Here is a 24,082-nt window from a genome sequence, read left to right as displayed (position 1 = left end):
ATAGCAGCACCATTGTCTCCTTGCGGGCTCGCCACGCTTCGGGCTCGGTGGCTTGTTCCGCTTCGCTCGCCACAATTTTACTAAAAGTAATACATGGTGGCTTGGACACAGGAGGGTGGTGTGGACCCAGGGTGGTGGCGTGAAGAGTCAGTAAGTTCCGTAGCATAAGCGGTGGCTGCAACCCTACAGTACGTAAGTTCCGTAGCGTCAGCCGCAAAGATGAGAAAGTACCGGGCTATTTATTTATTTACAGTTTCTTATATAGTGCAGCAGATTCCGGTGCCCTTTACAATGGTAGACAGTGATAAAACATACTGGGTAACAACAGACAGACTTGGAGGTTAGAGGGCCCTGCTGTAAGCTTACAATCTATAGGGATAAGGCTATTTATCAAAAATGATACAACTGCATATTATTAATCAGCTCCCAACTGTTGTTGTTTAAACGCATGACAATTGGGAGCATCATTTATAATATACATCTAGTTTTATCATTCCCAAAGAGTTTTTATCACTAATCGATAGGTGAGCCCCATCATTTTTATAACATTATTTATATACATTGAAATATTTTGCTTGTCTCATTTTGCTAAAATGTTTTCCTGATATAGTATATCTTTGTTTACAGTATGGTGAAGATGTCGTTTTACAGTGTATGTTATTGGGCTATAAATATTTATTATGTTTTAAATAAGAATGCTAAGTTTTAAATGTCTTACATAAGGTAATGTAGATACATTCATTATATTGATGTATTGCATGTCTGTGTACATTAAGCAGTTTACATAGGCTTAAGGCCCCTATCACACACTCCGGCTCCTGCCGGGTGGTGAAACCCCGTACGGCCAAGGAGCCATGCCGCACTGAGAAAAATAAAGTGGAGGGGATGGCCACAGCCCAGCAGATGTCCTTTCTAGTGGTGGGATTTGGCTGCAACTGGGCGGCCGGGCCGTTGCCGTCCCGTGTGAATGCACACAATCATGTACATTATTAACAACTGTGTGCAGCGCGGCATTTGGCCGTGCGGGGTTTTGCCGCCCGGCAGGAGGCGGAGTGTGTGAAAGGGGCCTAATATTAACTGGAAATGTGCATGCTTTCACCATCGGTGTGGGTTTAGAACGCATAGAGGCAGGAGGAGCAGTCAGACTTCTGTCATGTAATACCTGCCAGGCCGCAGCCTCCAGTTTTATCATAAATAAATAAACTGACTCCATGTTATTTTAAATATTGCTAAATATACCAAACATCTCTGAGTAGTGTGGAAGTAGACCTGCTACAGATATTTGTTTAGAGAATGGAAATGTAGATTCCTTAGCAGCCTCAACTTTACATGGGTATTGTCTTGAAATTTGCTAATTGATCGTTCAGTCATTTTGATCACAATCACGCCTCTACCCACTTGCACCTTGTTTTTGGCTCAGATGTCACCACCTGCCTACCTGCTTTATAAGTCCTAGACACACCCTAGAACCAGTTAAGCTAAGGACATAAATAAAGGGAATGCAGTCGATAGGTTGACTGACTATTGGTCGACAGGCTTTAAGGTTCACATGCATTAGATTGACATAGTCAAAATAGTCGACACAAGCAATAGGTTGACATGGGAAAGTTTTTTTTTTTTTTTTTAAATAGGGGGGTTACATGCTTAACCCTTTAAGTGCCAAAGGAATTTGTCAAAATCGGTGTGAAAATTGAGAAGCAAACCTTTTCATTAACCCTTTGAGTGCCAGCATTGCTGTGAGCGATCCCTTAAAAGATCTGCTAAAAATGCCAGCACCGCTCACAGCGACTTTTTTTTTGGGTGCAATATTTAACTAAACTTTAATGAATTGACTTGGTTGTTTTTATATTTATTTATACTAAAAGAGCAGTCGCTGTGAGCGTCGCTGGCATTTTTTGCGGATATTTTGAGGATCTGTCACAGCAATGTTGGCACTCACAGGGTTAACTATCCATGTGGACATAGAGGGAGAATATAAGTGAATCAGGACACTTATATGGTGTTCATGTCGACCGATTGCTTGTTTTGACCTTTTGATCATTTCGACCTTATTCACGTGTCAACTTTTTTTTGCCTGTCAACCTATTTACTGTCAATCCTATGACCCATACCGTCACCTCTGTTTAGCGGCTTCTGATATTCCCTAATTTATCTCTACTTCAGAGCAGGGGATGCCATCAGTCACAGTCCCGGGTATAAGTATGTGAAGATCAGCAGTGTTCAGCTAGGGCAGGCTTTCCCAACCACGGTCCTCAAGGCACACCAACAGTGCAGGTTTTAGTGATATCCAGGCTTCAGCACAGATGGTTTAATCAGAATCCCTCAAATACTAATTAAGTCACCTGTGCTGAAGCCTGGATATCTAGAAAACCTGCTCTGTTGGTGTGCCTTGAGGACCGTGGTTGGGAATGCCTGGGCTAGGGGATGTTTAGATTTAGGCACTGGGCTGGAATTTGGGTAAGGGGTTAGCGAGGTATGGTTAGTGTTGTGGCTGCCTTATTACTGAATTTACCAAGCATTCTGGAGCTTGGCACTGGTAGCTAATACAATCTTTAGTTGATGATATCTATAGTAGTCGACCGGCTACACTCTGCTTAATTTACTAGGAAAGGGATCTGCAGGATCTATCCCTGGCAGTGGACATCTGCATTACCAGACTTCATATGTACATACGCATTGCGGGGTCACAAAGAAGAAGTGAAGGGTTCGCCTTAGTGTCAGTTCTAACACATTGTAGGGATCGGCTACTTAGAGAGGCTTCTTTTTGTATAACACATCCCCTGACTGACAGTAGCATCACACGGGGCATTGAATGTCCGCTATTAACATGTAAGCAGGACTATCCCATTATCTAACCCAAGAACTCCATCACATTTATAGCAATGTAGTTTTAGGGACCGGTCGCTGTTGATTTAACATTTAATTACCTGTCATATTTTTAGTTGCAGAAAGTTTCATGATTATTATTAGACTAATTTAAATGGTAATGCCATGTTATGCCATGAAACTGGGTACTCCGGTTTCCTTCCACAATCCAAAAATATCCTGGTAGGTTAATTAGCTTCTGGCAAACAAATAATCAAATTAACCCTAATGTGAAAGTATGTGCCTGTACATAGGACGACTAGATGGGCCTCATGGTTCTTATCTGCTGTTAACTTCTATGTTCCTTTTTTTATTTTTAATCAGGACTTTCCATACATGAGAGGAATCTGCAGATTCACTGCTGTTGTGAATTCCTAAACGGTACAAGAAGTTGGCTAACTACAGACTGTCCTTGTTCCCCTATCTGGTATATAGCGGTAGCACTGGCTATCCTTGACCTTTCCACCATGAGATTCATATCCCACACCTACAGAAAATGTGGCCCTAGAGCTACCCAGATCTTTTTCCTTTGCGCCACATGGTTCTGCAGTGCTGCCAGGGGGACCTCTGTAACTAACGAATCTCCAAGGTTAGCCCTCTATTTTGGCACCAAGACCAGATATGAAGAAGTGAATCCCTTCGTACTGACAAATCCGCTCTCGGTTACCAAAAAGCAGGATCTTCTGCCCAATACGTGCACGCCACTCAAGGTAGTCTCTGTGATCAGGCATGGCACAAGATACCCCACCAAAAATCAAATTAAGAAGTTAAAGAAAATGTATAGCCTAATCCAAAAAAGCGACAGCAAATCTGAGCTGGTGAAGGAACTGCAGAGCTGGGACATGTGGTATGAAGACTGGATGGATGGGCAGCTGGTGAAGAAAGGAGAGGAGGACATGAAGAATCTCGCTTACAGGCTGGCTTCCCTCTTCCCTGCTCTTTTCACTGTTGACAAGTTCCATAAATGTAAAATGTCTTTTATCACCAGTTCTAAGCATCGCTGTGTAGACAGTACAAAAGCTTTTATCAGGGGTCTGGCACACAGTTATTTCCGACTTCCTCAGCCCACTGAAGATAAAATAGAAGGTAAGTCCTACTGGAAAGTTCTACAATTTTATCCTGATATTAAACATACTGGATATCCATCTAAACGCACCGATAGAATTACACTAGTGGGTAAAAGGGCAGCACTTTCCGTTACATCTTATTTAATTACTTTCATTTGTAAGCTTCCCTCCTTTTGAAGCCGTGCGTCTCCTGACTAGCTCAATGAGTAGGCTGTTTGACTGGGATGCAACAGGTTATGGGTATGGGCATTATTTTGAAATGTGTTATTTACTAAAGGGTACTGTAAGTGAAGAAAATAAACCTATCAACTAAAGTTCAGGAATGTGGTATAAAGAGGATTTAAATTCAAATCCATTTTTATATATGGGCTTTCTTTGAGATTAGTATTTTCATGACTGTTCCCCACGACGGCATGTACCTTAAATTCCTATTAAAAAATGAATGGAGGGAGACACAATTTTCTTTCTGGCACAGAACACCAAAACTGGTAATTACAGTTCTTACAATAATAACCCCATATAGCAGGGGTGGGCAATAAGAGGCTTTCAAGCTGTTGATGAACTAGACATCCCAGCATGCCTTGCCTTAGTTTTGCTATTTAGACATGTTGAAGCTGATGCAAGGCTTGCTGGGATGTGTAGTCCATCAACAGTTGGAGGGCTGCATAATGCCCACCCCTGCCATATTGGCTAGAACACCACAACATATCACCAGGTTTAGGCACCGGTGCTTATTGGGGTGTCTGGATAGACTGTCGGCCTGGATCTGTCACGGGAATTGTGTGAGTAACCTCAGACCTCATAAAATATCTGCAAGGTCAAATAATGCCATACAATATCAAGTCTTGTTTTTGTTTCACCAGATGTAACCTGCAGAGAACCTGTGGTCAATGACACTCTAATGCGTTTCTTTGATCACTGTGAGAGGTTTGTGGTCCAGGTGGACAATAACGACACTGCAATGTATGAATTGGACAAGTTTAAGACCGGTCCAGAAATGAGTAGAGTTCTGCACAAAATGTCTACACTTTTAGGAATCCCAGTACAAGAGCTAAATGCAGGTAATGTATATCAATGTAAGTAAAACAAGACATTTTTTCCCTCAACACACTGAGCAATGCTAGTAACCAATCTAGAACACTACATGATAATAGAATTCAGAGATATTGGTTACATATACCTGCGCAGGTGTATGCTATGCCCCCAAGCCGCGTCAAGGCTTCTCTGTATATTGCGCTAGGGACCCCCAATATACAGAGAAGCCTTGACGCGGCTTGGGGGCATAGCATACACCTGCGCAGGTATATGTAACCAATATCTCTGAATTCTATTATCATGTAGTGTTCTAGATTGGTTACTAGCATTGCTCAGTGTGTTGAGGGAAAAAATGTCTTGTTTCTCTGACATGCAGCAGGGACCACTGGAATCACTTTGGTATTAGAGCTGGGAATGCTGGGAGCTAGGCACATCTTAATATTAATTAGGGGATACTGGCTCCTCCCCTCTAAGACCCACAATCCCCCAGTGAGAAAATTGTGCCAGGGAGTTAGGTCACAGTTTTTTCTGCTCCTGCACGTTTTCTAGCTTTTTTTCTATTAGAAAGGTTTTTTCTCTATTTCTGTGAATCCCTTCCCCACCTAGGAAAAGGTGTGGGTCCGGGTATTCAGCGCCCCTGGATTTCCAGGTCGTCGGTCAGGACCTCGCTAAAGGTGCCTGCCCGTACGTTTCCGTGTTCCTGCCGCCCCTCCATCAAAGGGGACGCCAGTCACGAAGTGGAGCCTCCGGTGGTGAGTACTGCGCTGAGCGCGCTTTCCACACGCCGTCCCCTGCTCTCCGTCTCAGCCGCGCTGTGCGCTTATCCTGCAGCGTTTGTTAGGCGCCATCATCTTGCGGAAGGCGCGTCCTCGTGCTGCAGGTCCCGCTTGGTAAAGCTGTTTACGGAGGCTTGCACAGAGGAGCGCTAGCAGCGGGTGGCTCCGGGCGCTGTCAGGACTGCACAGGCTGGCTAGGTATGAGGGAGAGGGGACACGCTTAAGAACGGGAGGCGGGCATGGCGCGGCCATTATACAGATACACTCAGTAAGGCTGACTCTTTCCTGTTTACAGGTGACTGCAGCTTGGGAAGCTCTAAAGGTTTTATGCTGACATATATGGTGTTTTGCACTGTATAGGTACTTGTGTTCACAGGGCTTATTCTCCTCCAGGTCTCACAGAACCCTGAGGTTTTTGGCTTGTGAGAGGTGTATCTGTACTTAGTGTGTGTGTGTGTAACTGTCTTGTATTGCACGCATTGATCGGGCCGGGCGAGCAGGTGATCATGACGGGCAGGTCCAAAGCCTCTCAGAAGGTTTTTGCCTGTACTGTTTGTACAGCAAAGTTTTCCCAGTACACAGCTGAGGGGAACGCCACTGTTTGTCAGTCATGTTCAGGTGCCGAATCTGCGTCTCTAGCAGGCGCTCAGGCTCCCCAGTGGGCCTCGACCTTGGCGGGTACTATGTCCAAGCTGACATCTGAGTTGGCGCTTGCTCGCAGAGCAGAGCCCACTTGGGCCACTGCTTTGGCAAGGTCTGTGGAGGGGTTAGCTAGCTCCATGAGCAGACCGCAGAGGCCCTCCACCTCCAGTAATAAGCGGCCTTATCAGGCTCTTATTATAGAAGATGATTTGGAGGAGGAGCATGATCCATTTCATGAAATGGAGGATGGCGAAAGGGAGGAGGTTCAGGATGTCATTCCTGAGGGTGAGCCTACTCCGTTAGGAATAGAGGCTCTTATTATGGCGGTAAAGGAGGTTCTTCGTTTACCGGAGGATCCTATGCCAGAGCCGCAGGAGTTTGATCTGTTTGGCGGGGTTCAGAAGACGTCAGTGGTCTTCCCCTGTCCAAATCAAGATCAGCTTTTGGCGGCATGGAAGAATCCGGACAAGAGGTTCCAGATTCCCAGGCGTTTTCCTTCCCTGTATCCTTTTGAGCCGGCCGCCCTAAGCAAATGGGAGACTCCGCCTCCTGTGGACACCTCAGTCTCCCGGCTGTCCAAGAAAACTACGCTGCCAGTCCCTGGGGCTTCGGCCTTAAAGGACCCTTCAGACAGGAAGATGGAGGCGACCCTCAAGGCCATTTATGTGGCAGCAGGTACTCAACTCAGACCGGCCATAGTGTCGGCCTGGGTGAATAAGGCTAACGTCAAGTGGGCAGAGTTAATCATCGAGGGCTTGGAGGCCGGCATGCCTCTTGATGAACTGCGCCGCCTAGCCGAACACATTAAGGAGTCTGCTATGTTTTTAGGGGAGGCAGCAAAGGACGTGTCCTTAATCTCATCTAGAATCTCGGCAAGCGCCATTTCTGCGCGTCGAGCCCTCTGGCTACGCTCTTGGCAGGCGGACGCGGAATCTAAGAGGGCTGTGGAGGGTCTTCCCTTTTTTGGGGACATCCTCTTCGGCCCTGAATTAGACAAATGGATTTCACAGGCGACGGGAGGGAAGTTGGCCTTCCTGCCATCTGCAGCTCCTCCTCCACCTAGGCGACAGTTTGCAGGCCCGTCGTTTCAGTCCTCTCGGACTCAGCGCCCCTTTCGGGGCAGAGGAAGAGGCTTCCAGAGGTTCTCGGGCCAGAGCCCGTCCTCAGGCCGCCCCAAGAGTCCAGGACCCTAAGCCCCAGCAGAAGCCGGTGGCATGACGGTTTACCAGCTTCCGTCAACAGCTTACTGGTAGGTGCCCGTCTGCTGGCCTTCAGAACCCAATGGTTCTCCCTATCGGAGGATCCGTGGGTTCGCAGGGTAATCTCAGATGGGTACCAAATTCAGTTCGAGTCCACACCTCCGGTACGGTACTTCACAACGGCCCTACCAGCATCTCAAGAAAAGAGAGTGAGCCTGCTCGAGGCTATTCGGATCTTGTTGGAGGCTCAGGTCATCATGCCGGTTCCAGCAGCTCAGAGGAGCACGGGGTACTACTCAAGCCTCTTTGTGGTCCCCAAGCCGGATGGGTCGGTCAGGCCCATTCTGAACTTGAAACCTTTGAATCTACTAGTCTCTTATCAACCATTCAAGATGGAATCAATTCACTCAGTAATTGCTTCCTTGGAGCCAGGGGAGTACATGATATCCTTGGATATCAAGGATGCTTACCTACACATCCCGATATGGATTCCTCACCAAGCCTTTCTCCGCTTTGCCATAGGTCGGGATCATTTTCAGTTCAGGGCTCTGCCCTTCGGATTATCGTCAGCGCCCAGAGTATTTACCAAGACTCTGTCGGTGGTCATTGCGTCCCTCAGATGGCAGGGGGTGACCATAATCCCCTATTTGGACGATCTCCTAATCAAGGCGCCAACGAGGGAGTTACTAGAGAGTCATGCGCAATTGACCACCCAGACGCTCACCAGCCTGGGTTGGATAATGAATTTCAAGAAGTCCTCTCTAGTCCCATCCAGGAGGATCTTGTTCCTAGGTCTTTGGCTAGACACAGAGTCTCTGAGAATTTTCCTGCCGGAGGACAAGATCCAGGCGATCTTGCTCCTAGTTCAGAGGGTCTTACTTCCACAGAAGATCAGCCTTCACCTGTGTACACAGCTATTAGGGAAGATGGTGGCAGCCTTCCCAGCTCTGACGTGGGGGCGGTTCCACTCAAGACCGTTTCAGTGGGATCTTCTCAGGAAGGGTGCGGGCTCGCATCTGAATCTTCACAGAAGGATCCGCTTGTCGGCCGAGGCGAGACACTCCTCCTTACTGTGGTGGCGTCACAGGAAGAACTTGGTAGAGGGCCGTCGGTTTGCAGTCCAGGACTGGATTGTGTTAACGACGGACGCAAGCCTCCGCGGCTGGGGAGCCGTGGTGCTCCACCTCCGTCTCCAGGGCAGGTGGTGTCTTCACGAAAGTCACTTGTCCATCAATGTGTTGGAGATCAGGGCCATCTACAATGCCCTGCTGGAGGCTCAGGAATTCCTTCAGGGTCAACAAGTAAAGATAAGATCGGACAATGCCACGGCAGTCGCCTACGTAAACAGGCAGGGCGGCACGAGAAGCGGCATGGCCATGAAGGAAGTAGGGAAGATCCTTCAGTGGGCGGAGCGGTCAAGAGTAATTCTGCTGGCGGTATTCCTCCCAGGTCGGGAAAATCTGGAGGCCGATTTCCTCAGCAGGGAGGACCTACACCCAGGCGAATGGTCTCTCAACCCCGAGGTGTTTCGGGAGCTCACCGACAGGTGGGGAGTTCCCGAGGTGGACCTGATGGCGTCTCAAAAGAACCATCAGCTTGCAGCGTACGTGGCACGTACAAGGGACCCTCAAGCCATAGCGGTGGACGCTCTGTCAACTCCGTGGGAGTTCAGCTTCGTGTACCTGTTCCCTCCACTTCCACTTCTGGGCCAGGTGCTCAAGAGGCTCAAGAAGGAACCAGTGCAAGCTATTCTGATAGCGCCCTGGTGGCCTCGCAGAACGTGGTTTTCAGACATCCAGATGTTACTGGCAGACGAGCCAGTTCGGTTGCCCCTCAGACCGGATCTACTTCTGCAGGGTCCCTTCTTCCATCAGAATCTGCCACAGCTGCATTTGACGGCGTGGCTGTTGAGACCTCGGTCCTGCGGGAGAAGGGAATTCCAAGAACAGTAATTCCGACGATGTTGAGGGCCCGGAAACCCGCCTCAGCAGCGCATTATCACAGAATATGGCGCTCGTATGCGGTCTGGTGCGAGTCAAAGGGCTGGCCATTCAGGGTCTTCAGATTGTCCCGCCTTCTGTTGTTCCTACAGAGAGGGTTGGACGGGGGTCTGAGACTGGGATTTCTTTAGGTTCAGGTCTCGGCCTTGTCCGTCCTTTTTCAGAAGAGATTGGCACTCATGCCTGAGGTGCAGACTTTCTTCCAGGGGGTTCTCCGGGTCCAGCCCCCTTTCGTACCCCCCACAGCTCCGTGGGATTTGGATTTGGTGCTGGCCTTCTTGAGGTCAGAGACCTTTGAACCATTGGACAGGGTGGACTGAAGTTCTTGTGCTGGAAGACAGTGCTTTTGCTAGCCCTGGCTTCAGCTCGCCGTGTGTCAGAGCTTAGTGCCCTGTCCTGTAGTCCTCCGTATTTAATTTTCCATGAGGACAGAGCAGAACTACGCACCCATTCCGGGTTTCTCCCGAAGGTGGTATCCTCATACCACATTAACCAGCCTATCGTGGTTCCGGCGTTTCAAGGAGGTTCTCCGGAGCAGTCCTTATTGGACGTTGTCCGGGCGTTACGAATTTACGTGGATAGAACAAGGTCCATACGTAAATCAGACTCCTTATTTGTCCTCTACGACGCTTTCCGCAGGGGTTGGCCTGCGTCCAAGCACACGATTGCACGATGGATCAAGTGGACGATCCGTTGTGCATATCTACACGCGGGACAGGTTCCTCCTGCCTCGTTGACAGCGCACTCTACCAGGTCGGTGAGTACGTCTTGGGCCGCTGAGAGAGGGGCTTCGATTTCTCAGCTTTGCAGGGCGGCCACTTGGTCGTCACGAAACACGTTTTGTGAAATTTTACCAGTTTGATACTTTTGCCTCTTCGGCTTCGACCTTTGGTTGGCTGGTTTTGCAGGATCCTCAGCGTTCTCCCACCCGGGGCTTGGTCTTTGGAACCTCCCCAAAGTGATTCCAGTGGTCCCTGCTGCATGTCAGAGAAAAGAGGATTTTGGTACTTACCGGTAAATCCATTTCTCTGAGATCAGCAGGGACCACTGGACACCCGCCCGGCTGCTGGATCCTGTCTGTTGTGGTTACTGTGCGGCCCGGCCCGGTGCCTGCGTGTTGTATGTATGTTAAATTTATGTTGTTTTCCTGTAACCCTTTCCTCTGGTGGGCCAATTTCCTCACTGGGGGATTGTGGGTCTTAGAGGGGAGGAGCCAGTATCCCCTAATTAATATTGAGATGTGCCTAGCTCCCAGCATTCCCAGCTCTAATACCAAAGTGATTCCAGTGGTCCCTGCTGATCTCAGAGAAATGGATTTACCGGTAAGTACCAAAATCCTCTTTTTACTTACCCAGTATTTAACCCCTCCCTCATGCACCTGGGAAATGCTACTGAACTAATTGAGCATCTACCACTATCTGTATGAATGTATATCAAAGTCTCTGTTTAATGCTAAAACTAGTAAGCCCGCTCGAAGCGCTAGTCTGCTACCTTCTGTGTTTGTGCATGTGTGAGAAAGAGATGTAGTTTAACTCTCTGGCAGCAGATTGCAGTGTTTTGAAGACTCACGGACACTAGACATATATAAATGCTAGATACCTGTTATGTCCTATATAACAGTCATGAGGTTAGATGTCCCCTTGTGGACAGCTCATCATTTTTTGTCTTGTCTCCCACTTACTAGATTATTTAGCTGCCTGGATCTTCCTATTCTTATTCTCAGATATTCCCTCCCTCGTCATGTAGAATCTGTATTGACAACCCCACTAATATTGCTGTCCCCCATACTTCTCTCACTTCATTCATTATTTCATCTCTTGCAGTGGACTACATCTTTCCCCTGCACATCCTGCATTGCTCATGTCCGAAATGCTCTTGTGCCTGCCATCATCTCCAATTGCTGCCTTGTTGTGCCCCATCAGGCTGTCTCCCCTTACAGCAGCACTCTAGTGTCTGCTTCCCCAGGCATAACTCTTAGCATTCAGCAATCCAATGCAGAAAATATATAGACTATAATCAATAAAGCGATTTTTATATATATATATATATATATATATATATATATATATATATATATTATATATATATATATATATATATATATATCTACAGGGATTTTGTTTTTAAACTTTACTCCATGTGAGAGATGGGCAAAACCTCCGCTAAAAATGCCAGCATCGTTCACATTTGTTATATAAATTCAAATTAAAAAAAATGTTTTGTAAAAAAAAAAAAAAAAAAAAAAAAAAAAAGGTTATATTTCCTATATAAACATTACAGGTCATTATCATGAATAAAAATGTTTGCTTGGCAATTTTCACATCTATTTTGGCAAATTCACTTAACACTCAAATGGTTAAGCAGTGAGGAGAATGGGATGCGACACTGTAGCCCCACTACCAGTAATACAATGCTCTTTCCTGATTGGTCCCCAGGTATCCCAATTTGAAAGCAAAATTGAATATGTTGCCACTATGTATGTCCAGAACTATTTGACACTTGGGGGGTATCCAATTGCCCCTGATAAAACTTGGAATGAAAATTCTCTGTCTGGTGGGGCTGGTCCCTGTCTTTGCCTGGAAGACTGTACAGTGGTACAGCTCCCCATGACCTGCTCCAGGCCGCCACTGCAGCTCCCCATCACCTGCTCTACCACTGCCCTGCACCTACGCAGTGCCATTCTGTGTATTAATCCTAAAAAACCCGGGTCGCACCCTTTCAGACAGCCAGCGACCCAGGCTTTTGGAATAAAGATCTGGGAAAAACCCTGGTAAATTCCAGGGTCAAAGCCCCGGCATTTTAGATCCGGGTTGACCATTTCAGAGAGAAAAAAAACATGGGTCTACTCTCCTGGACCAGGGTAATTCTAGTGTTCATTCTAGCACCCGCTATATTTGAAAACCCATGCAGTTCCTCTTCCCTGCCTGGGGTGTAGCTGTCTGCTGTGGTGTTTCTAGCACAGGTCTGGTTTGCATATCAGTGGTGATATACAGACCACACTGTGCTAGAAGCACTACAGCAGACAGCGACACCCTAGGCAAGGAAGAGGAACTGCAGGGGTTTTCAAAGATCACACTGAGTGATATTTAAACTCACAACTATTACATGAGCCAGGAATGTTCATTATTAAATATATTAAATGTTGGCAGTGTAAATTGGTTATATTCAATATCAGCAAAAAGTCATGAGTGATAGAGAACAATATCATTTAGTTATGATTATTTTGTACATTGCTACTTTCTGGCACTGTATAAATTGTATAGTAGGCCTTATTTGTTTATGTGCATAAGAATATTCATTTTCCCATTGCAGATTTAATTCAAGTGGCCTTTTTTACGTGTTCATTTGAACTTGCCATTCACAATGTCATTAATTCTCCATGGTGCCGCTTGTTTGATGAAGAAGATGCAAAAGTGAGTTCAAGTGCAGAAACTTTATTAACTTCTTCAGCCATCCTAATGCCTCTTTCCGTGTGTGTGTGTGTGTGTGTGTGTGTGTGTGTGTGTGTGTGTGTGTGTGTGTGTGTGTTTTATTACTCTATTATAAAATTATTGGCCACTTTAATAGAAACACCTGCTTGTCAATGCAAGTATCTAATCAACAATCATCTAGAACAGTGGTTCTCAACCTCGGTCCTCAAGGGCCCCCAACAGTGCACGTTTCCAGGTCACCCGGCAGGTGCACTAATTATTCACTGACACATTTTAAAAGATCACAGGTGGAGTTTATTATTTTACCTGTGATTCTGTGTGGAGACCTGGAAAACGTGAACCGTTGGGGGTCCTTGAGGACTGATGTTGAGAACCACTGCGTTAAAATATTCAGATATGTCCAAAGATTTTAGTCCCATAGGTTTGGAGGAATTTTGACCCTCGTTTTACAGCTTTCTTTAACCCATGGGTGTTGGTGGGATTTCTTGCGTGCACACCCCACAGATTCTGCTTCAACATTTCTACTGGATTAAGGTCTGCACTTTGATTTCATGATATTCTCCTGTATTATTTCCTGACACAATCCAGAATTCCATCTGTGATGACAAGCCGTCCCCAAAGCAGAATACTGCCACTGCCATGTTTCACAATTGAGATGAGGCTTTGTCGGAATGCAGTATTTTTCACCAGAGTAATGCTGGGCATACAGTATTCAGTTATATGGCAGAATAATCGCCCAGGTAATTCTACAGCTTATTGCCATAACCAGCCACTAATTATCAGTGTGTCATAACATCTGGCAGTGTGTGTGTGCTGCCATAGCTCACTGCATAACCCTTTCCCCTGATCCCTCACGGGAACAGGGAGATGTTTCCTCCGTAGGGAAGGAACCCAGATATTGAGCCATACACTGTGATGTATCTCACATTAGTGTATTGCAACGATATCTGGTGTCGGATAAAATGTCTGTTAGTTCTACAAATATTTTATCTGACAGATGGGGTAAATTCACTAAGATGGGAGTTCTATTGAAGATGAGATGTTACCCACAGCAACCAATCAGATCTCCTAGAAGGTGCTAAATAAGTAGATTCTGATTTCTATGGGAATCATCAATAGAACCCCAATCTTTGTAAATTTGCCCATGTAAGTCCTGCTCAAAGGGGAGATTTAACAAGTCTTAGTGTAAGTGGAGAAGTTGCCCATAGCAACCAATTGGCTTCTGAGATTTTTCTAGCAGAGCCCTCAAAAGGACAAAAGCTGATGGTTTAGTATGGGCAACTTCTCCACTTTATTTATCCATTCATTCTATCATGTAGACAAAACATTTCCCTGTTATGATGCCCATACACATCTGATCACATCTGAAGTGTTTTTTTCCAGCATCCAATGTCGCATGCCACCTTCAATGACACATCGGGTTCTGGAAGAGGACTGGTGGGCGGCGGTAGTCAGCAGAGCTCTCTCAGCCAATCAGAGGGCAGCTCAGTGTTTTAAAATGTTTTTATTCAAATTATGCTACCTGCCGCCCTCCTGCCACCAGTTCTGCTACACCGCCCCACTGACTAGCTCCACCACAGATCTCTTTGCTATCAATCGCATGTAGTTAAAAACTACATGTGATCGCACATGCAATGCGATAGATATTACAGATGGAGCGCCCTTCATTCTTGCTGGGGCTGGCGGTAGATTCACCAGCCGCCAGCCCCCGCCAGCCATGCGCACATCCCCTTACTACGGAGCTCCCCGCTGGTCCCGACCGCTTTGCCGCTGGTTCCCACCACCTGATCCCCCCCCCTAACCCTGCCCATCTACCTAAAGCGGAGACGGGCAGGGTTCGCTTCCCCTGCTGCGAGGAGACTGGATGGAGCGCCGGCTTCCCAGCGAGCCCTAGCACTGGCTGATAGGCGCTCCGTCTGTACATGCAGCACATAATATTTATTATGTGCAGCACATCTGGCTTCATAATATTTGACCGACAGGCCCGCGCATCGAGTCGGGTGACACATGCGATGGCATGCAATTTGTTGTGTTGATTTATCGAAATCGCATGTAGTATCTCACATATGCATGGGCACCATACACCCTCATCCACAGTATATTCATCCAGTGGTCATCTGACTAATTCATGTAGCCTGCAGCAAGCTTTAAATATGCAGCAACGTTCTTTTTGGTAAGTAATGGCTTTATCCTTGCTGTCTGATGCCATCCATTGATTAACACTCCTGCATAATTATCCCCTCAGCTGAACTAACCATTTTATAGAATCACATACTTTTTGTTGATAAATAAATGTAAAGATAGCTCATTGTGACTAATAAAGAATTCCGTACATACAATATATGCTTTATCTGGCTTATTTTAGAAACAATGAAGATCTGACCACATTTAAAGTCCTATTTTATGCATAATTCCAAATAAATTATATATATATATATATATATATATATATATATATATATATATATATATATATATATATATATATATATATATATATACTGTATAAACATATCTCAGCTTATTCAGCATCCATCTTAATCATTTATTTGCTTTAGCACTATTGTAAAATATGGTTCTGCAGTAACATCATTTGCTTCAAATCTATATCTAGTGTATTAGTATTAATCTCCCTGTATAGTTTGAGTTTATAATCATCTTGTACTTTGTACACTACATATAATACATTTATACCAATTGGAATCCATGCACGAATGATTTCCTGCTTGCTTTCTGTTGCGCAGGTTCTGGAATACCTCAATGACCTGAAGCAGTATTGGAAGCGCGGCTATGGATTTGATATCAACCACAGGGCCAGTTGTAGCCTGCTCCAGCATATCTTCCAGCATTTAGACACCGCCGTCTCTGAAAGCAAAAGGTATCTTGTGGGGTTTGTGAGCTGTTACATTTTCTTAGCTATCCACATACTCCATATGTAATCCTATTTATTTTATCTGGTAATTTATACACTTGTTTATGTTTTTTTTAGAATGTGGTACACACAGTAACAGTGGGACTCAGGGCTAGATGTATCAAGCTTCAAAAAGTGATAAAATGGAGAGTGATAAACAGCCAGCCAATCAGCTCCTAATTGCCATGTCACAGGCTGGGTTTGAAAAATGACAGGTATGAGCTGATTGGCTGGTTGTTTATCACTCTCCACTTTATCACTTTTTGAAGCTTGATACAGCTGGCCCTAAGTGTGCTGGAATTTATTATTATTATTTTTTAGTTATATGGCATTAGAGGGGTCATACAAAGTACATAAGGAGGAACAGTGCAAGCAATAGATTTCAAATACAAAAACGTGCAGAACAGGGGATAGAATTTAAATATTGTTTCAGATGCAGCCAATCACAGAAGTAGCGTCTGCTGTTGAACTCAAAAGTTTGGCTCCATTGTGAGGGCAAGGTATAAGCAAGGGAGGGAAACAAAATGAGGAAAGAGAACCCTGCTTGTGAGTGCTTACAAACTTTACAGTCTAAGGGCCCGATTCTGGTTCACTCGCAAAAGCAAATTCTCTCTCTCTAATGGACAAAACCACGTGCACTGCATTTGGGGCAGATGTAACTTGTGCAGAGAGAGTTAGATTTGGGTGAGCTATTTTGTTTCTGTGCAAAGTAAATACTGACTGCTTTATTTTTTACACTGCAATATAGATATCAGTTTAAAGTACAGACCCCACCCAAATCTAACTCTCTGCACATGTTGCATCTGCCCCTCTGACACAGCTCTATACAAGCTGTCATCGGTCTAGTCTGGATTGAGCTGCATGTACAGATTACAGGTAAGGGGGTCGATAGTGACCCTCAGGAGCGCTAAATCGTTACCTATATAGTGCGTACACACTGGGCGATGTTCATGATATATTAACTTTTTTATTATCGTGCATATCATTAACGATAAATCATGTAGTCCCTTTTTATACGCACCTTAAGCTTTATATGTAGATTATTTGGCAGCACTACAGATTGACCGGTTTTTAATAGTGCTCAGCCCACAAACACTTTCATATTACAGAAGTATGCGTTCCTTCATATGGAATCTGGAGAGATAGTTACAGAGTGCTGATTGGATAGTTGCAATCATCATGAACTGACATTTGCTAATCAAATACTATGCAATAGCATTAAAAAGCAAATCCAATTGTAGGTAGTTAGCACTTATCCTTGAATAATACAATAAATATGCGGATGTTCGCTATATCCATTCAGGTTGTCTGTTTGCTGCATTACATCATTATGGTGAAAGGTGCGTGACATAAGAAGTAGTCTATGTTCATGCTGCACCTGCAGGCAGGATCAAATGAAGAACTGCTCATAATAATGCCCCGTGCACACCCGTTTCAAACTGTAAATCAGGACATTAAAGTACAGCCACCATGGGCAATACAGATTATTTTTTACTTTTTGCACCAGTTTTTTTTTTTTTTTACAGTACTGTTTTATGAAAGTTTTTTTTATAGAGCGAGTTAGATTTGTTTGAGTTATTTTGTTTCTGTACAGGGTAAATACTGGCTGCATTATTTTTACACTGCAATTTAGATTTCCGTTTTAACACACCCCACCGAAAATGAACTCTCTCTGCACATGTTACATCTGCCCCGCCTGCAGTGCACATGGTTTTGCCCATTTTGAGAATAAGTTTGTACTGCGATCAGATCTGAATAAGGGCCAATGTGCGGAGCATTTCGGGCAACATCCTGATTCCCCCTCAACTATATGCACCCCTTGAGCCTGAGAGATATGAGCCCTATGTAGTAGCTTAACATGGGTCTCCTGCAGGGAGGCAGAGTGCACATATTTCAGTACATTTTGATTGTGTTTAAGCAAATCATCTAATTCAGAGAGTTGAGGTATATATTTTTTCCACTGCTGGATAGTGCGTTTCCAGATGCCCTGTAGATGGCTGGGTTTGATACTGATATAATAACTAGTCTAAATGGGCATGTGTGAGAGAGACTGAGAAGGGACTCAATGGGATCAAGTACCCCCTCTGAACCCATTGCTTTTGGTAGAGTTTGGATGAAATGTCTCACTTGCAGTTTACATATTAAACTGTTTGCTGGGAACCTGAAATGATTCCCGTATAGCAGAGAAGGACATTAATCAGCCCTCAGGGTCAAATACGTCTCTGAACTAATCCCTGCCTCTCTTCAAAGGCGGAAGTGGATGTTATGCAGGCCTGGGAGGTTTACCCCAAACGGTGATATGTCAAGTATGGGTTCCTCCCACTAGTTTTATTAGCACCTAACCATGCAGCATTAGTGTTCCTTAACAAGATACAAGGGACCGTTCCATTTGAACATTCTGGGTGAAATTTAATAGGATGAGAGATTCAGAAAGTGAGAGATTTGGTAAGAAGTCTTACGTTTTTTAAAGTGGCAATCATTTACACGGTAAAACCAGTTTGATGTTGTATAAATGATTGCCGCTTTTAAAAACTGGAGATTTCTTACCAAAACTCTCACTTTCTGAAACTCTTATCTTATCAAATTTCACCCTACAATTGACAAATATAGAGCGTTTCCACATCCGATCCGTTATATATATCTAAAATGTGTGGCTCTACTGAAACTTAACAGGTCAGGCAGTGCCACCCCACCATCCTGACGAAACAACTTCAATTTAGCGAATGTAATACGTTTGCACCAGTTTGTTAATGTAGAGCACATTCTGTAGCATATATTGACTTTAATAATGCAGATATTGCTTGTGAGAAACCAGTCACACAGTGAGGGAATAATTATCTGCTGATTAAATTAGTGAAATGTCATTTGTCTGTTCTCTGCTGGAAAATTCCCTGTTGGGTTGTGTAATCCCATGTGACTATACCAAGTGAGACGGCATAAAAATAACAACAACCATGGCTTCTAATTCCTAGATGTATGCAGTTTGTAAAATGTATATATTTTTCAGACTCCCATCAGTGAAGCAGATATTTCCTATATGTTGCCTTCTTTGCAACTTATGCAAATCAGAATTAACACAACAGCGAATCAGCATTAACCCCTTGAATGGTGTGTTTTGCTGGGGCAGGACAAACCTACCAGGGCAGGTTTGTCCTGCCCCAGCAAAACCCACCACCGGAGCTTCAGTGCCGCCACTGCTCCAGCCGCCTGCCAGTCATCAGACAGGCTTGGGGATGTTTCGCGGCGGCTCAGGAGGACTCGGGTGCCTGAACTCTCCCGAGCAGCCCCGAACATCCCGAGCCTGCCGCCTACGTCTTTACAGAAGGATGATTGGTGGCTGGCAGCGGGGGAGCTCCAGCGTACCCGGGGATCGTACTGCAGAGGGACCCGGGAGGGGGGAACAACAGGAGGGGTGACGGGGGGGGGGGGACACCCTAAAGGTAGTGCGCCAGTGGTGCTCCTATGGAGGCACCACTGGTACGCACCTACTAAATAGTGGTATGCCCGGAAATTTTCCAGGACAGTCCGCTGCAGCAGGGACTTGTATAAAAAGTCTCCCCCCAGCTGTGGCATTACCCTGCTGGCTGGTTTTGCCTGGGGCTGGTTCTTAAAATACGGGGGACCCCCAGTCATTTTGTCCCCCGTATTTTGGGAACCAGCCCCAGAGCAGGAGCCTGGGGCTGTTTGTTAAAAATCAGGGAACCCCTATTTGTCGGGTTCCCTGATTTTTAATTACCGGCTCCAGGCTCCGTCAGCCTGGTGCTGGTTTCGGCTGTGGGGGGGACCCCACGCCGTTTTTTTTTTTTTTTTCATTTATTTATTTAAAAAAAAAAATTTTACACCTTGCAGCCTGCACGGATCTGACTGATCCGTGCAGACTGCTACAAATAATTCGTATTAGCAGCCGTATATACGGCCGCTAATACGAATGGTTACACCATCGGAGGGTTACAAAGCAGTCGTATATGACTGCTTTGTAATTTCCCCTCCGGAACACGACTTTGCATACGACTAAAACAGTCGTATGCAGCCGTAGGGAAAATACCAATACGAAAAACTAGGTTTTTCATATTGGTCAATGTCCCCCAAAGTGTTTTGTTTTTTACATTTGGTGTAAAAAAAATCAGGAATTTTATTCTGAGGAGGGTCATGCTATTTTTATTCATGTGCTGTAAGCACATGAATATATATTTAATAAAAAAAAAAAAATTATAGATATAGAGACCAGGGGCTTTTGGTGGAGCTCCCCGAAATAAGGCAGCACTCACGGATTTAGGTTTCAATAGGTCAATGTATTTAAGGGTGACAAGGATATGTCATATGTCAACATTTCAAGGTCACGCAGGACCTTTTCATCAGGACGTGCAGGGGTGCATAAAGTGCTGTGTGTGTGTGTGTGTGTATGTCTGTGGGCTGATCTTTGTATAAATCAGCCGAGAGAGCACACACCAATAATTCAGCAAAGATAAATGGTTTAATACATCACCATTATAGCATACAGCAGGTCGACGTTTCGGACTAGACACAGTCCTTTTTCAAGACGAGCAACGATACGACACAACAGCTCAGCAACAGTGCAGGAGGCAATGTGATGTGCTGAGCCTGGGGCGCCCCTAATAAAGGTCATTAATTGCATTCATGTTAAACAGCTGAGAACAGCCTATTACATCAAACAACAGGAGCCTATATGGCTCAATTCAAATACCTCATGCTGCCGATAATCCCCCATACACGCCAGTGGATATAGCAGGCAACGAAGGGTGTCCTGTCAGAACTGCCGGAAGCCGGAAGTGACGTCGGTGCGGTCCACCGATCCGTCACTTCCCCTCAACTCAGGCAGTGTATCAGAACGGGTACTCAGCCCGGACGTACGCAACCCGGAAGTGACGTCGGTGCGTTCCACCGGTCAGTCACTTCCGCGTAGTGCGTTCCACGCGGCTGTCAGCGCGATCTGACTGAGTAGACAGCGGTGTGTAGACCAATATGTTAAAATGGTCTTCAAGCGTGTCATCAAGTTACAATTAGCACAGACAGAGTAATAATGTTGAAGTGGGGCACGGGGGGGTGAAGTATAAAATTGCTCGAATGAGGGATTATCAGCCAGCAGGAATGTATAATGTGTCACTTAAGTTTTAACACACATAAAGAAGGGGTTGAAACTCTAAAAGAGTCAGCCCCTTTTTTAGACCAATATAGAGGCGCATTCAGGCCACCCCAAAATAGCCATGATAATACATGATAATCAATTCTTCAAAAAATGTAAACACATACAATGAGAGATCAGACATACACAAAAACACATAAATGAAATATTTACATATGTACAATGGTATAGCACCTGTCCAAAAAAATTCTTTAGAACAGGTAAAGAGTTGGTCAGTGCCTATTGGAAACTACTACCCACAGCCAGCAATCGGTTATGTGGACAAGAAACAATTTAAAGGATTATGCTCGTTGAGCCCACTCGGAGTCACTGTGTTAAGTCGGTGTATCCATCGTGCTTCAAGACGACGTAGCAGCAGATTCCTATCACCCCCTCTGGTCGAGTTGGGTACATGATCCACTAGAATACAGCGTAAGGTTGATGTCTGGTGTCCCAGGGCCAGATAATGTTTGGCCACTGGCTTATTTGAGACTCCTGTGGATAACGCAGTCCTAATCGAGTAGCGATGATTCGCCATGCGTTCACGAAAGGACCGTGTCGTCATGCCGACGTAGTATAGTGTGCATGGACATATTAACACATATATCACGTGTGTGCTGGTACACGTCAGCCTGTGCTTGATTTTAATACTGTTTCCATTGTGGGGATGCCGAATTGAGGTCCCACTATTCATGGAGTGGCATGTCGTGCATCCTGCACATCGAAAGCAGCCCCCTCTCATGGTCATTGTAGCTTGACCAGTCCCTAGCGGTGGGTATAGCGTAGGTCTCATTAGAAGCTGTTGTAAATTTCGTCCACGCCGATAGGAGTTCATAGGTGATTTAGATTTATGCAGTTTGAGAGCTGGGTCGCTGGCCACCAATGGCCAATGCTTTTTATATATATATCCTGTGTCATATATGCTGTGTGATCGTAATTGCCCACGCGCGCCAACTGGGTGGACATGTCAGACCTTGATGTTGTTTTGTCCACTGGAGTGGAGTGTCTCTCTCGGGCTTTGCCCAGGCAACGTTCAATGGTGGAACGTGAATACCCACGGGTGAGGAAACGTTCACTCATCTCCAGGATCTGCGTTTCTGCAGCCGTCGCAGAGGAGTTGGTTCGTAAGACACGGAGAAATTGGGAGATTGGTAGGCTTTCTTTAAGTCGCACAGGGTGCTGACTACTGGCTTCAAGAAGGGTATTTCGATCGGTCTTTTTCCTGAATAGCGTGTATCCCAACTTGTTGTTCTCACGGAACACTGTTACATCGAGGAAATCGACCAATTGCTGGCTATGGGTGTATGTAAACCGAATTGGCTCAGGCACTGTATTAAGCCAAGCAACCATTGACAAAAACATATCTTGTGATCCCGACCAGACCAAGAATACATCGTCAATATAACGCAGGTAACATATGAGCTGGGATTGGAAGCCAGGCAGTATATATTTTTGCTCATACCAATCCATATACAGATTGGCATAGCATGGGGCCAGGTTTGACCCCATGGCTGTGCCGTTCACCTGGGCATAATAGTCTGGCCCATACATAAAGAAGTTGCGTGTTAGGACCAACTCGATCAAGGACATCAAAAATTCTATCGGTGGTCTTGTTTGATGATGGCTAATGAATTGCTGTCTGGTAGCCTCCATTCTAGCAACATGCGGTATAACTGTATATAAGGACTGAATGTCCATGGTTACCAGCCAGACCTCAGTCGGAGGTAGTACAATTTCTTTAATTTTTTGTATGAAGTCAGGTGTGTCCCTTAGGTAGCTCTGGGTGCCCTGCACCATTGGTTGGAGGAAACCGTCTATGTACCGTGCCAAGGGCTGTAGTACAGAACCCCTGGCCGAAATGATTGGTCGGCCAGGGGGCCTGTCCAGACCCTTGTGCACCTTAGGGAGCGTATATAGGATAGGCGTGATGGGGAAGTCCACCTTCAGAAACAGGGCGGTTTTAGAGTCTATCCAGCCCATAGTATGTGCCATGTCCACCACACCATCGACATCCCTCTTAATCGACACAGTCGGATTGAATTCCAGTTTTTTTGTATGTCAACTGGTCAGACAATTGACGTCTAATCTCTAGATTGTAATCAGTCCAGTCCTGCAGTACCACCGCCCCGCCCTTGTCGGCGGGTCGGATGACAACTGCAGGATTGTTCCGAAGGCCCTCCAAGGCCAAGCGCTGTGGACGGGACAAGTTATAGTATCTGGGTTTGATACTGGCTTGTGTGGACATTTCGGATTCAGTAACCCTCAAGAAGGTGTGGATGGTATGGTTATTTGATGCGGGGTCGAATGAACTAGGTCTACACAACTGGTTAGGTTGGTCTAGCTCTGTTGAAAGATGGGCAGTATTGGAACTGGTGAAATGCTCACGAAGGCGGAGCTTCCTACCAAATTTATAGTTGTCGACTGTCCACTCAAATGGGTCAAAAGGCATAGTCGGTATAAATTTTAGCCCTAAGGATAATACAGAGGACTCAATCGGATTGAGTGGATATGAGGACAAATTAAAGATGAGGGCTAGCTCCTCGGCTTTCTCCCTCTTCTTTTTGGTACCGCCCTGCCTCTGGTGACGCCTAACCCTCCTCTTTGGAAAGGAGGGTAGTGTGCCAGGGTGGGGTCTAAAAAAGGTTGTCGTCACTACCCGTGTTGGAGTCAGAGAAATCACTGTCAGACGATGACTGATATTGAGATAAATTGCCTCTAGTGCCACCCCTGAAGCGGCGGACACTACCAGGGCGACTCCGTCTATCAGAGTTACTGCCAGTAAGCCACCGATACACGGTGTGGGTCTTGTAGTCAGAATTGACAGTTTCTAATTTTTTACGTTTAAAGGCAAGTAGTTCCTGTTGGTATGTATCTGTTTGGTCTTTGATTTTATCCAACCAGGAGTCAGTTTTATCGGTCGTTAGGCGTTTCAAATGCAATTGTTTAAAATGTTCAATGTCAGCTCTGAGTTTTTTAAGTTCAGAACCGACTTCGGTCAGCACCAACAAAATTA

At 45.5% G+C, this 24,082-nt stretch overlaps 1 protein-coding gene across 2 annotated transcripts in view; it reads left to right on the top strand.

Moving 5' to 3' along the window:
* MINPP1 (multiple inositol-polyphosphate phosphatase 1) overlaps positions 1-24,082 on the top strand; it is an 81,557-nt gene that overhangs the window by 423 nt on the left and 57,052 nt on the right. For both annotated transcript variants that reach the window (XM_083149070.1, XM_083149069.1), the window contains exons 2-5: positions 3,190-3,951; positions 4,796-4,993; positions 12,897-12,997; positions 15,760-15,893. In XM_083149070.1, the coding sequence (XP_083005196.1) occupies positions 3,333-3,951; positions 4,796-4,993; positions 12,897-12,997; positions 15,760-15,893 (1,052 nt within the window). In that variant the 5' untranslated portion in view covers positions 3,190-3,332. The remainder of the gene's footprint in view (positions 1-3,189; positions 3,952-4,795; positions 4,994-12,896; positions 12,998-15,759; positions 15,894-24,082) is intronic.

Source organism: Crinia signifera, chromosome 6 (genome assembly GCF_055691185.1).
Source record: "Crinia signifera chromosome 6, ASM5569118v1, whole genome shotgun sequence".
NCBI classification, from domain to species: Eukaryota; Metazoa; Chordata; class Amphibia; order Anura; family Myobatrachidae; genus Crinia; species Crinia signifera.
This window is presented reverse-complemented; position numbering and strand designations above follow the sequence as displayed.